The sequence below is a fragment of the Scyliorhinus canicula genome, chromosome 3 (genome assembly GCF_902713615.1).
Source record: "Scyliorhinus canicula chromosome 3, sScyCan1.1, whole genome shotgun sequence".
Taxonomy (NCBI): domain Eukaryota; kingdom Metazoa; phylum Chordata; class Chondrichthyes; order Carcharhiniformes; family Scyliorhinidae; genus Scyliorhinus; species Scyliorhinus canicula.
In genome coordinates this window covers 170,695,687-170,710,289 of record NC_052148.1, presented here as the reverse complement: position 1 = coordinate 170,710,289, position 14,603 = coordinate 170,695,687, and the positions used below count along the sequence as shown (strand labels likewise).

Genomic DNA, 14,603 nt, shown 5'->3' with positions numbered 1-14,603 from the left:
GGTGCTGGTGCGGTTCCACCGATTCAGTGACCGGGAGTGTGTGCTGCGCTGGGCCAAGAAAGAGAGGAGCAGTAAATGGGAGAATGCGGTCGTGAGGATCTACCAGGACTGGAGTGCGGAAGTGGCTAAGCGGCGGGCCAGGTTCAACCGGACGAAGGCGGTGCTGCATGCCAAGCAGGTCAGGTTTGGAATGCTGCAGCCTGCGCGCCTGTGGGTGACATACAAGGACCGGCACCATTACTTCGAGTCCCCGGAGGAGGCGTGGGCCTTTGTACAGGCGGAGAAGCTGGACTTGAACTAGGGCCTGGGAACATACTTTGGCCGGCGTTGTTTCCGCTGTGGCTGTTTTGTTCCAACTGTTTCAACTTTTTCAACTTCGAAATGTGTGTTATGTATGCTGGTTTTCTTTTTGCTCTGTTTACGGGTGGGTTTGTCTGTTGGGTATGGTTGTGGGGTAGGTGGGGAGTGTGGGGGTTTGTGTTCTATATGTTCTCTTCTGTACGGGGCTGGGGATTGAGGGGAAACTGGATTTTGGGGAACTGCGTCAGAAGGATGGGGTGTGGCATTGTGAAAGCGCGGGCTTTCCTCTGGTTTCCCGCGCTGCGGGGCAGGGGGGTGGAGCTTGCGATGGGGGAAGGGCCTCTACGGGTCTTTTTTCCCGCGCTGCAATAATGCCAAGGAGGTGTGGCAAGAGGGGGATGACCCCAAGCCGGGAGGGGATAGGTTTTGGCGGGAGCTGTCGGGGTCAGCAGAAGTCAGCTGACTCACGGAAGTACCATGGAGGGTGCGTCGCGGCTAGGAGGGGTCCTAGCCTGGGGGGGGGGAGGGGGGGTGGGGGGGGATACCGGGTTGCTGCTGGAACGACTAGGAAGGAGCCGATGAGGGCCGGGGGGGAAGAGGAGAGGCGCTATCGCCATGGGGAACGGGTCGAGCGGGGTGTGCTGGCCTGGGGCGAATATCTGCCAAGCTATGGCTAGTCGGCGGGGAAGGGGGGCGGGTTGCCCTCTGATCCGGCTGATTACCTGGAACGTGAGGGGGCTGAACGGGCCGGTTAAGAGAACCAGGGTGGTCTCCCATCTAAGGGGGTTGAAGGCGGACGTGGCTATGCTCCAGGAGACCCACCTGAAGGTGGCGGACCAGGTCCGTCTGAGGAAGGGGTGGGTGGGGCAGGTTTATCATTCAGGATTGGACGCAAAGAACCGGGGGGTGGCGATTCTGGTGGGGAAGAGGGTGGCGTTTGAGGCGGCTGAGGTGGTGTCGGACAAGGAGGGCAGATATATCATGGTGAGGGGTAGGCTGCAGGGAGAGAAGGTGGTGCTGGTGAACGTATATGCCCCGAATTGGGATGATGCCGGCTTCATGAGGCGCTTGTTGGGCCGCGTCCCGGACCTGGAGGCAGGGGGCCTGATCATGGGGGGGAGATTTTAACACAGTGCTGGATCCCACACTGGACCGGTCCAGTTCAAGGACAGGTAGGAGACCGGCGGCGGCCAAAGTGCTGAGGGGATACATGGACCAAATGGGAGGGGTGGATCCCTGGAGGTTTGGGAGACCGAGAGCGCGGGAGTATTCCTTTTTCTCTCACGTCCATAGGGTTTATTCCCGGATAGACTTTTTTGTCCTGAGCAGGGGGTTGATCCCGAGGGTGCAGGATGCCGAGTATTCGGCCATAGCGATTTCGGACCATGCTCCGCACTGGATTGATCTGGAGATGGGGAGGCACGGGACCAGCGCCCGCTCTGGCGCCTGGATGTGGGGATGCTGGCGGAGGAGGAGGTGTGTAAGAGGGTTCGGAGAAGCATTGAGGGGTATCTGGATACCAATGATACGGGGGAGGTCCAGGTGGGGATGGTCTGGGAGGCTCTGAAAGCAGTGATCCGGGGGGAGCTGATCTCCATCCGGGCCCACAGGGAAAGGAGGGAGAGGAAGGAGAGGGAGAGACTGGTGGGAGAGCTTCTGGAGGTGGACAGGAGATATGCGGAGGCACCGGAGGAAGGGTTGCTGGGAGAACGGCGCAGGTTGCAGGCCAATTTTGACTTGTTGACCACCAGAAAGGCGGAGACACAGTGGAGGAGGGCGCAGGGTGCGGTATATGAGTATGGAGAGAAGGCGAGCAGGATGTTGGCGCATCAGCTCCGTAGGCGAGATGCGGCTAGGGAAATTGGGGGAGTGAAGGATGGGGGTGGAAATGTAGTGCAGAAGGGACAGAAGTAAACGGGGTCTTTAGGGACTTTTACGAGGGATTGTACCGGTCGGAACCTCCGAGGGGGAGAGAGGGGATGGAGAGCTTCATGAACAGGCTATGTTTCCCAAGGGTTCAAGAGAGGCTGGTTGAGGGGCTGGGGGCGCCGATAGAGTTGGAGGAGCTAGTCAGGGGGATCGGCAAATGCAGTCAGGTAAGGCCCCGGGCCGGACGGGTTCCCGGCAGAATTTTACAAAAAATATGCGGACCTGGTGGGTCCCCTGCTGGTGCGAACTTTCAATGAGGCGTGGGAGGGGGGGGCTTTGCCCCCGACGATGTCGCGGGCACTGATCTCTTTGATCCTAAAACGGGATAAGGACCCCTTGCAGTGCGGATCATATAGGCCTATCTCACTCCTTAACGTAGACGCTAAGTTGCCTGGCGAAGATCCTGGCTACCAGGATAGAGGATTGTGTGCCAGAGGTAATTCATGAAGATCAGACAGGTTTGTCAAGGGGCGGCAGCTCAACACGAATGTGCGGAGACTGCTCAATGTTATCATGATGCCGGCAGTGGAGGGGGAGGCGGAGATAGTGGGTGGCGCTGGATGCAGAGAAGGCGTTTGATAGAGTTGAGTGGGGGTACCTATGGGAGGTGCTGGAGAGGTTTGGATTTGGGGAGGGATTCATCAAATGGGTGAGGCTGCTTTACCGCGGCGCCGATGGCGAGTGTAGTCACAAATGGAAGGAGATCGGAGTATTTTAGGCTTTATCGTGGGACCAGGCAGGGGTGTCCCCTGTCCCCCTTGCTCTTTGCACTGGCGATTGAACCTCTGGCTATGGCGTTGAGGGAGTCAGGGAAGTGGAGAGGTCTGGTGCGGGGGGGGAGGAGCACCGGGTATCGCTGTATGCATACTACCTGCTGTTATAGGTGGCGGACCCAGAGGGGGGAATGCCGGGGGTGATGGAACTGTTAGCGGAATTTGGGGGCTTCTCGGGCTATAAGCTGAACTTAGGAAGAGCGAGGTATTTGTAGTGCACCCGGGAGATCAGGAGGAGGGAATTGGGAGGCTCCCCTTCAGGAGGGCAGTGAAGAGTTTCAGGTACCTGGGGTGCAGGTGGCCAGGATTGGGGGGCTCTTCATAAGCTTAACTTCACCAGACTAGTGGAACAGATGGAGGAGGAATTTAAAAGGTGGGACATGGTGCCGCTATCGCTGGCGGGCAGAGTGCAATCCGTCAAAATGACGGTTCTCCCGAGGTTCTTGTTCCTCTTCCAGTGCTTGCCCATCTTTATCCTAGGGCCTTTTTTTAAAAAAGGGTGACCAGCAGCATCATGGGATTTGTTTGGGCGCATGGCACCCCGAGGGTGAAGAGGGTCTTCTTGGAGCGGAGTAGGGATGGGGGGGGGCTGGCGTTGCCCAACCTCTCGGGGTATTACTGGGCGGCCAACGTGTCGATGGTGCGTAAGTGGGTGATGGAGGGGGAGGGGGCAGCATGGAAACGGATGGAGAGAGCGTCCTGTGGGGATACAAGCCTGGGGGCCCTGGTAACGGCGCCGTGGCCGCTCCCTCCCACGAGGTATACCACGAGTCCGGTGGTGGCGGCTACCCTCAAGATTTGGGGGCAGTGGAGGCGACATAGGGGAGAAGTGGGGGGGCTCGATGGAGGCTCCGTTAAGGGGGAATCATAGGTTCGTCCCGGGGAACATGGATGGGGGATTTCGGGGATGGTATAGAGCGGGCATTAGACAGCTAAAGGACCTGTTTATCGACGGAAGGTTGCGAGCCTGGGGGAGTTGGAAGAGAAATTGGGGCTCCCGCCGGGAAACATGTTTAGATATCTGCAGTAAAGGCATTTGCTAGACGGCAGGTGGAGGGATTCCCTGCGCTCCCCGCAAAGGGGGTGATTGACAGGGTGCTCTCGGGGGTCTGGGTCGGGAGGGGAAGATATCCGATATCTACAAGCTTATGCAGGAGAAGGAAGAGGCGTCAGTAGAGGAGCTGAAAACGAAGTGGGAGGGGGACTGGGGGAACAGATCGAAGACGGGACATGGGCTGATGCCTGGAGAGGGTAAATTCTTCCTCCTCGTGTGCGCGGCTTAGCCTCATCCAATTCAAGGTGCTGCATAGGGCCCACATGACTGGGACGAGGATGAGTAGGTTCTTTGGGGGTGAAGATAGGTGTCCCATGTGCTCGGGGAGTCCAGCGAACCATGCCCATATGTTCTGGGCATGCCCGCATTGGAGGAGTTCTGGAAGGGGGTGGCGAGGACGGTGTCAAGGGTGGTGGGATCCAGGGTCAAGCCAGGATGGGGACTCGCGATCTTTGGGGTTGGGGTAGAGCCGGGAGTGCAGGAGGCGAAAGAGGCCGGATGTGCTGGCCTTTGCGTCCCTAGTAGCCCGGGGAAGGATTTTGCTACAGTGGAAGGACGCGAGGCCCCCAAGCGTGGAGACCTGGATCAATGAACATGGCGGGCTTCATTAAGCTTGAGAAGGTCAAAATTCGCCCTGAGAGGATCGGTGCAAGGGTTCTTTAAATGGTGGCAACCTTTCCTCGACTTTCTGGCTCAACGATAGGGTACTGGGACAGTAGCAGCAGCAACCCGGGGGGGGGGGGGGGGGGGGGGGGTGGGGGGGGACGTTGATTTAGTTAGCTCTTATTTTATCTAAATTTGCTTCATTTATCTAATTTTAATTTATGGTTAAGTTTCTCTGTTGTGGGGGGCGTGTGGGCGAGGAATGTGATACATGTGAGTACGGTTGGTGGGGGGAATTGTGGGTGTTATGGGGCTGTTAGTTGCATATTACTGCTTTTTGCTATGCTTTTTGTTTATTTTCTGCAAAAATTCGAATAAAAAAATTTAAAAAAAAAAAAAAAAAAAAAAAAAAAAAAAAGGAAATCTGAAATCAAGCACAGAGTAGCTGAATTACCTGCACACCTCAAAGAAAATCTATCTTTCTGTCTGAGAGTCTCCAGAGTAGAAGGATCCCTACCAGCTACCAATTTCCTTCCATTCCCAGTCTTCCTGGGCAGCCAAGACGTTTTGATGTATTTGTGGAGAAATCACATGGAGACGCTGTCATTTTGAAAATATTGTGTTGTTTGACATCTGACTTCTATAAAAAGCCTTTTTCTGGTCATATCGTCAGTTCATTTCTCTTGTTAGGAGCAGTCTTATTCATTGATTAATGCATCACAAGTTCCATTGTACATCAGTCGTTAATGAGTTTGGTTGGAATGGTAGGTGTCTCAGTCTAAACCAGGGGCTGGTTTAGCTCACTGGGCTAAATCGCTGCTTTAAAGCAGACCCAAGCAGGCCAACAGTACGGTTTGATTCCCGTACCAGCCTCCCCGGAAGGCGCCGGAATGTGGCGACTCGGGGCTTTTCACAGTAACTTCATTGAAGCCGACTTGTGACAATAAGCGATTTTCTATTTCTATTTCTATTTTCTTTTTGTGCTTTGTGAAGAAACAAACTGCCTTTTCTGAATCGTATATGTAATTTTTAATAATCTTTATTGTCACAAGTAGGCTTACATTAACACTGCAATGAAGTTACTGTGAAAAGCCCCGAGTCGCCACATTCCGGCGCCTCTTCGGGTACACGGGGAGAATTTAGAATGTCCAAATTACCTAACAGCACGTCTTTCGGGACCTGTGGGAGGAAACTGGAGACACGGAGAACGTGCAAACTCCACATAAGACAGAGATCCAAGCCGGGAATCGAACCTGGGACCCTGGAGCTGTGAAGCAATAGTGCAAACCACTATGCTAATGTACCGCCCACTTTAAATGTGATTCCCATAATGGTGCAAATACTCTTCAAGTACTGCTGAATTTTATATTGCAGAACAAAATCCTCGGAATATATTTAAATAGATTGTAGAGGGGGAAAATTGAAGGGTGAGGAGATTGGGCTGTGTAGATTCAACATTGTGTTCTTTTGCTGTCAGATATAAAGCACATTCAAATTTCCTCCGTGAGGGAGGTTTGATTGATATACAAGGCAGAAGCTATTAAGAGAAATAGTGTCAAGGTGGGAAGAATGGGAGGCCGATTTGGAGCATTAAGATCAACACAGTTGAATCAAAAGCCTATTTCTGTGTTGGGGATTGTGTGTAAACCCGCTGGATGAGGGTCCAAAGCATAAATCGGCTGTTGAAAATTGAATTGAAAATGTGCACTGGTACAATACAAACAGCTCTTCCCAGATTGTGGTTGAGTCACATTTGTGAGAATGGAAAGGGGTGTTTCATTCTGTAGTTAGCTTACCCTAAATTTGACCAAGGACTGCACAATTACTTTTTTTTTAAATAATTTTTATTGAAGAGATTTTTTACATGAAAATATTTACCCCACCTAACCATAGACTATGACAAAATATTCCCTCTTAACAAATATCCCCCCCCCCGCCCGACCCCCCGCGGCGCTGTCCCTCCCCCCCTCCCTCCCCCCCAAAAACAAACAAAGCAACAATTAACATCAAACATGAACTGCGAACAAATTTGCCCAGCATTACACCTTAAAGTAACCCACCACAACCGTTGTTGCCACCCCCCCCCCCCCCTCCGCCCCCCCCCCCCCGGTTGCTGCTGCTGCGACCTCTGCACCCATATCTTTGAGCCAAAAAAGTCGAGGAAAGGCTGCCACCCAGGGCCTGAAAGAACCCTTGTATCGAACCTCTCAGGGGCGAATTTGACCCTTTCCAACTGGATAAAGCTTGCCATGTCATTAATCCAAGTTTCCACGCTTGGAGGCCTCGCGTCCTTCCACTGTATCAGTATTCTTCTTCGCGCAAACTAGGGACGCAAAGGCCAGTACTTCTCCGGCCTCTCTCGCCTCCTGTACCCCCCGGCTCCACCCCAACCCCAAAAATCGCTAGTCCCATCCTGGTTTGACCCTGGATCCCACCACCCTCGCAACCGTCCTTGCCACCCCCTTCCAGAACTCCTCCAGTGCCGGACATGCCCAAACATATGGACATGGTTCGCTGGACTTCCCGAACACCTGACACATCTGTCCTCACGCCCCAAAGAACCGACTCATCCTTGTCCCGTCATATGGGCTCTATGTAGCACCTTAAATTGAATGAGGCTAAGCCTCGCACACTAGGAGGAAGAATTAACCCTCTCCAGGGCATCAGCCCATGTCCCATCCTCTATCTGCTCTCCCAGCTCCCCCTCCCACTTGCTTTCAGCTCCTCTACTGATGCCTCCTCAGCCTCCTGCATTACTTTGTATATGTCCGATATCCTCCCCCCTCCGGACCCAGACCCCCGAGAGCACCCTAGTCGCTCGCCCCCTGCTGGGGAGCAAGGGGAACCCTTCCACCTGGCGTCTAGCAATGCCTTCACCTGCAAATGTCTAAACACGTTTCCCGGGGGGAGCCCGAATTTCATCCTCCAGCTCTCTCATGCTCGCAAACCTCCCATCTACAAACAGATCTTCAGCTGCCTGATGCCCACCCTGTGCCAGCTCTGGAATCCCCCGTCCATGTCCCCGGGATGAATCTATGGTTCCCTCTTACGGTGCCGTCCATCAGACCTCCCACTTCCCCCCTGTGTCGCCTCCACTGCCCCCAGATCTTGAGGGTGGCTCCACCACCGGGCTCATGGTGTACCTCGTGGGAGGGAGCGGCCATGGCGCCGTTACTAGGGCCCCCAGGCTTATGTTGCCACAGGACGCCCTCTCCATTCGTTCCAAGCTGCCCCCTCCCCTTCCATCATCCACTTGCGCACCATCGATACATTAGCCGCCCAGTAATACCCCGAAGGTTGGGTAATGCCAGCCCTCCACTCTCCCTACTCCGCTCCAGAAGACCCTCCTCACCCTTGGGGTGCCGTGCGCCCACACGTAGCTCATGATGCGGCTCGTCACCTTTTGAAGAAGGCCCTAGGGAGAAGATGGGCAGCACTGAAATAAAAACAAAAACCCTCGGGAGGACCGTCATTTTAACGGACTGCACTCTGCCCCCAGCGACAGCGGCACCATGTCCCACTTTTAAATTCCTCCTCCATCTGTTCCACTAGCCTAGAGAAGTTCAACTTGTGGAGAGTCCCCCAGTTCCTTGCCACCTGCACCCCTAAACATCTAAAACTCTTTCCTGCTCTCTTCAACGGGAGTCTCCCGATTCCCTCTTCCTGGTCCCCTGGGTGTATCACAAATACCTCACTCTTACCCAAGTTTAGCTTGTACCCCGAAAAGTCCCCGAATTCTGCTAGCAGTTCCATCACCTCCGGCATTCCCCCTTCTGGGTCTGCCACGTATAGCAGCAGGTCGTCCGCGTATAGTGATACCCGGTGCTCCTCCCCGCCCCTTGTCAGCCCTCTCCATCCCCCTGAGCCCCTCAGTGCCATCGCCAATGGTTCAATTGCCAGTGCGAAGAGCAGGGGGGACAAGGGGCACCCCTGTCTGGTCCCCCGATGGAGCCCAAAATACTCCGATCTCCTACCATTCGTCACTACACTTGCCGTCGGGGCCGAATAGAGCAGCTTCACCCATTTAATAAATCCCTCCCCAAATCCAAACCGTTCCAGCGTCTCCCACAGGTACTTCCACTCCACCCTATCAAATGCTTTCTCCGCGTCCAATGCCACCACTATCTCCGCCTCCCCCTCCACTGCCGGCATCATGATGACGTTTAGCAGTCTCCGCACGTTCATATTAAGCTGCCGCCCTTTCACAAAACCCGTCTGGTCCTCGTGTATCACCCCTGGCACACAATCCTCTATCCTGGTAGCCAGGATCTTTGCCAGCAGCTTGGCGTCCACATTCAGGAGCGAGATAGGCCTATATGACCCACACTGCACGGGGTCCTTGTCCCGCTTCAAGATCAGAGAGATCAGTGCCTGCGACATTGTCGGGGGCAGAGCCCCCCCCTCCCATGCCTCGTTGAAGGCTCGCACCAGCACAGGGCCCACCAGATCCGCATATTTTTTGTAAAATTCCACCGGGAACCCGTCTGGCCCCGGCGCCTTCCCGACTGCATATGCCCAATCCCCTTGACTAGCTCCTCTAACCCTATCTGCGCCCCCAGCCCCTCTACCAGCTCCTCTTGGACCTTGGGGAACCTCAGTTTGTTCAAGAAGCCCTCCATCCCCCCTCCCCTCGTCGGCGGCTCTGACCGATACAGCTCCTTATAGAAGTCTCTGAAAACCCCATTTACTTCTGGCCCCTTCTGCACTATGTTCCCACCCCTCTCCCTCACTCCCCCAATTTCTCTAGCCGCATCCCGCTTTCAGAGCTGATGCGCCAACATCCTACTCGCCTTCTCCCCATACTCATAAATCGCGCCCTGCGCCCTTCTCCACTGTGTCTCCGCCTTTCTGGTGGTCAACAGGTCAAACTTAGCCTGCAAACTACGCCGTTTCCCCAGCAGCCCCTCCTCTGGTGCCTCCGCATATTTCCTATCCACGTCCAGAAGCTCCCCCACCAGCCTCTCCCTCTCCTGTCTCTCCCTCCTTTCCCTATGTGCCCGTATGGAGATCAGCTCCCCCCGGATCACCGCCTTCAGGGCCTCCCATACCATCCCCACCTGCACCTCACCCGTGTCATTAATGTCCAGATATCTTACAATGCTCTTCCGGACCCTCTTATACACCTCCTCATCCGCCAGCAACCCCACATCCAGGCGCCACAGCGGACGCTGGTCTCGCACCTCCCCCATTTCCAAATCTACCCAGTGTGGCGCGTGGTCTGAGACCGCTATGGCCGAGTACTCCACTTCCCGTACTTTCGGGATCAGTCCCCTGCTCAATACAAAAAAGTCAATTCTAGAATAGACTCTGTGGACATGGGAGAAAAAGGAATACTCCCTCGCCCTCGGCCTCCCAAACCTCCAGGGGTCCACCCCTCCCATCTGCTCCATAAACCCCTTTAACACTTCTGCCGCTGCCGGCCTCCTACTCGTCCTTGAACTCGAGCTGTCCAACACGGGGTCCAGCACTGTGTTGAAGTCCGCCCCCATGATCAGGCCCCCTGCCTCCAGGTCCGGAATGAGGCCCAGTAGGCGCCTCATGAAGCCAGCGTCGTCCCAGTTCGGGGCATACACGTTAACCATCACCACTTTCTCCCCCTGCAGCCTACCCTTCACCATGACATATCTACCCTCTTTATCCGCCACCACCTCCGCCGCCACGAACGACACCCTCTTCCCTACTAGGATCGCCACCCCTCGGTTCTTTACGTCCAGTCCTGAGTGGAACACCTGTCCCACCCACCCCCTTCTCAGGCGGACCTGGTCCGCCACCTTCAAATGGGTCTCTTGTAGCATTGCTACATCCGCCTTCAGTCCCTTCAAATGCGAGATTACTCTCGTTCTCTTGACCGGCCCATTCAGCCCCCTCACATTCCAAGTGATCAGCCGGGTCGAAGGGCAGCCCGCCCCTTTCCCCTGCCGACTAGCCATATCCTGTCACCTGCTCGCCCCGAGTCAGCCCTCCCTTTCTGACCCGCTCCCCATGGCGATGGCACCCCCACCCCCCCCACCCCTCCAGTCCTCAACTTCTCCTCCCTGGCCTTTTCAGCAGCAACCCGGTGCCCCCCCCTCCCCCTCCCCCCCCCCCCCCCCCTCCCCCCCCCCCAGGCTAGGACCCTTCCTAGCCGCGATGCACCCTCCATAGTACTTCCGTAAGTCAGCTGGTTTACGCTGACCCGGCTGCCCCTGCCACACTCCGGCTCCTCCCGGCATGGGGGACGTCCCCCCCTTACCACCCCTCCTTGACCCCGCTCCAGCGCGGGAAAGGGAGCCATTGCTGACCACGCCCCTTACTCCCACCCCCCTCCCTCCTCTGCCCCGTGCGCGGGAAACCAGAGGAAAGCCCGCGCTTTCGCCCTGCCCCTCCCCGCCCCTCCATCTTCAGTTCCACCCCCGTCCCCGATCTCACACCGATAAATACAAATACAAAACACCCAAAAACCCCACAAGAAACACATACCCCCGGCACTCCCCCCCCCCCCCCCCCCCCCCCCCCCCACACCCCGCCCTCCCAACATAACATTATAAATAACAGAAAAAAGAGAGAAAAAACTGGTATAGAGAACAAAAAGGGTCCAAAAAATACGGCCAAGTGAAAATCCAACCAAAAGAATGCCACGTGTCCAGCTTAAAGTACCAGAGCGGCAACGACCGCCAAGTATCCCCTGGTTCTAGTTCGAGTCCAGCTTTTCTTCCTGGAAAAAGGCCCACGCCTCCTCCGGGGACTCGAAATAGTGGTGCTGGTCCTTATAGGTCACCCACAAGCGCGCTGGCTGCAGCATCCCGAATCTGATTCTCTTGGCATGCAGCACCGCCTTCGTCCGGTTGAACCGGGCCCGCCGCTTTGCCACCTCCGCACTCCAGTCCTGAAAGATCCTCACCGTTGAGTTCTCCCATTTGCTGCTCCTCTCTCTCTTGGCCCACCTCAGCACCCTCTCCCGGTCACTGAATCGCTGGAACCGAACCAGCACCGCCCTCGGGGGTTCGTTTGCTCTTGGCTTCCTGGCCATTACTCTGTAGGCCTCCTCCAATTCCAGGGGCGAAGGGACGGCCCCTGCCCCCATCAGTGAGCCCAGCATTTCTGCCACATACCCCTGGAGGTCCGACCCCTCCAGCCCTTCTGCCAGGCCCAGGATCCTCAGGTTTTTCCGCCTCATGCGGGTATCCATCTCCTCCAATCGGTTTTGCCATCTCAGGTGGAGTGCCTCGTGCACCTCCACCTTTCCCACGAGGACCGTGGCCTCCTCCTCCCTCACAGTCATCTCCTGCTGCAGCTCCCGAATTGACGCCTCTTGGGTCGCCTGTGCCCCCATCAGCCTGGTGGTCGTCGCGTTCATCGACTCCAGCAGCTCCACTTTCAGCTCCGTGAAGAAGCGCAGGAGAACGGCCTGCTGCTCCTCCGCCCATTTCCTCCAGTCCTCGGGTGCGCCGCCGGCCGCCATTTTGGATTTCTTCCCCCACTTTTTTCGGGGAGCTGCTGCCGCTTTTTTTCCTGCCCCACTTCGGGTGACGACCATAAATTTTTCGGGGTTCTCCTCTGGGAACCTTCCCCCACCGGGAATTGCCGTTCCAGCGCCGTTAGGGGCCCTCCAATCGGCCCGAAAACACCTTCCTAACAGGAGCAGCCAAACGTGCGACTTAGCTGGTCATAGCCGCAACCGGAAGTCGGACTGCACAATTACTGTGAGAATTATTGCAGAAAGTAGAATATGCTTCATGTACCCACTAAAAACTCTTAAGCACAAAAAGCTCAAAAATATTTTGAACTGCAATATTTTCCCTTCAGAATCTTACAATGATGCTGCACTCTGAAATGTTATTGCATCATGGAATGCTCTTTGTGTAATAGTTCCGTTGCTTTAATGGATGCTTGTCAGAAGCTTGAATGTGCTTAGTACTTTGCTGCTCCTCACTTATATGTTTAAAAATAAGTAATGTATGTCAAGAACCCAGCATTTGTTGAGTGAAAAATTGTGTAGTGTTTTGAAATATATAATATACAAGCTAAATATATTATGAAAAGATTTTAGCCTCCGTGTTTAAAATGTATTCAAAAATCTTTAGATAAAGAATAAAAAATGTTTTTTAAAGATATTCAAGGGCATTCTCACAGCCCTTACGTTTTTGTAATAGCTATCAGAACAATCACAGCAAGAAAGTTTAGTGGGAAAATAGCCTTTTGCTCTCATCCAAATAAATGTGGAAGAGCCTTTCTGATTAGCAGGTGCGTACTGCTCAAAAGATGTTCACTGTCGGACTGCAGCTATCAGAGGAGTGATATCTGTCCTTTTAATCTGGACATGCCACAGAAATGAAAGGGCAATTAGAGTGTCTAAAGCCTCACTGTACTGAAAATTGATGATTCAATGGAAACACTGAATTTTATATTTCTTGGACAGAAAAAGATGCAAATTTTGTGAAGGGACCTGGTACTACTAAATGCATAGGTGAACTGAACGAAGAAGAGCAGTCTGTTAAATCCGAGGATACAGATTGTGAAGATTTTTCATTGCCTGAAGACTCCCCTGAGGTAATTAACAATTCAGTTTGAGCCTATTTTGTACAAATGAGACTGTGTTAACATATTGTACAGCCTACATCTAGCACACTTTACTCGGGTGTAAAAAAGTATCTTTAGACTTTGACCTCCGTGAGGCAGATGAATGTCACATTCACCTCCGTGTAACACTTGGTGCTGGAGTCAGGAAACTTTGGGTTCCAGCCTAACTCCTGGACTTGAACACGCAATCTAGGCTGACATTTCTTTATAGGTACTAAGAAGGTCCTGTTAAGATTTGCAGCCTTTCAGATGATATATTAAGCCAAGGCCCATCTGCTACCTCATGCTACTTTTCAAAAAAGAGCAGGGTACTTCTATTAGCCAAATGGCTTACATGTATCCCTCAATGGAAACAGATTATCTGGTCATTTATCTTACAGTTGTTGGTACTTTGCTATATAAAAATTAGCTGATAAGTTTCTCCACATTACAACAATGACTAGACTTCAAAATTACTTTGTGGCTATGAAGTGCTTTGGGAAGACCCGAGATTGTCATTTAAAAACAAGTTATTTCTTCTTCTTTTGTTATGACATTGTTTCTTATCAAGTACTGTTATTCATCATTGATAATAGAAGAAAGAAAAAATAACTTGTATTGTGCCTTTTTACAACCATCAGAAGTCTCAAAGCAATTTACAGTCATTGAGATATTTCTGAAGCTTAGTCGCTATTGTAATGTAGAAAGTGCAACAACCAACTTATGCGCAGCAGCAACCAGAAGCAGCCACATGTAATGATACGGTAATTTGTTTTTGTGATGTTGGCTGAGGGACGAATATTGGCCAGGACAGAAGGAACAACTATCGTCCTACTCTTCTTTAGTACCACGGGATTTTTATAACCTCGTAAGAAGCCAGAGAATTTAACATTTCACCTGAAATGTGTAGGCTGGAATAAGTTGAGGCCATAAAGAGATTTGTGAGTATTGAGAAGGATATTCTTGTTGGAAAATGGACAACCAACAAAGGATCTTGAAGGTGCAGCTTATTAATGAGCAAAAGCAGCTAAGGGTGATGAGTTGAGTTTATCTTGGGAGTAGAATGTTTAGAAATCTGAACATCATGACAATGGAGTGAAAAGGGCCATAATGTTGCAGCCCTGGAATACGCAGAATTAATGATGGATAGGGTGTGAGGGCTAAAGTATACTTGTACGTTATTCATGAAGACCCCACCTTCATGTGGTGACCCTCAGGTTAAATCACCACCAGTCAGCTCTCCCCCTCAAAGGGGAAATCAGCCTATGGTCATCTGGGACTATGGTGACTTTACACTTACAGTTTTCAGTGGAGCTGAATAAGATGGTTTCAGTTTTCCCAATGTTTAATCATAAATTCTAACTGATTTACAACTTACGATAAACAGTGCGACAACATGGTGTTTG

At 53.0% G+C, this 14,603-nt stretch overlaps 1 protein-coding gene across 13 annotated transcripts in view; it reads left to right on the top strand.

Moving 5' to 3' along the window:
- The window catches only part of ptpn13 (protein tyrosine phosphatase non-receptor type 13), a 367,703-nt gene that overhangs the window by 317,926 nt on the left and 35,174 nt on the right, over positions 1 to 14,603 (top strand). For all 13 annotated transcript variants that reach the window (XM_038791751.1, XM_038791755.1, XM_038791749.1 and 10 more), the window contains one exon: positions 13,058 to 13,188. In XM_038791751.1, coding sequence (XP_038647679.1) covers positions 13,058 to 13,188 — 131 coding nt within the window. The remainder of the gene's footprint in view (positions 1 to 13,057; positions 13,189 to 14,603) is intronic.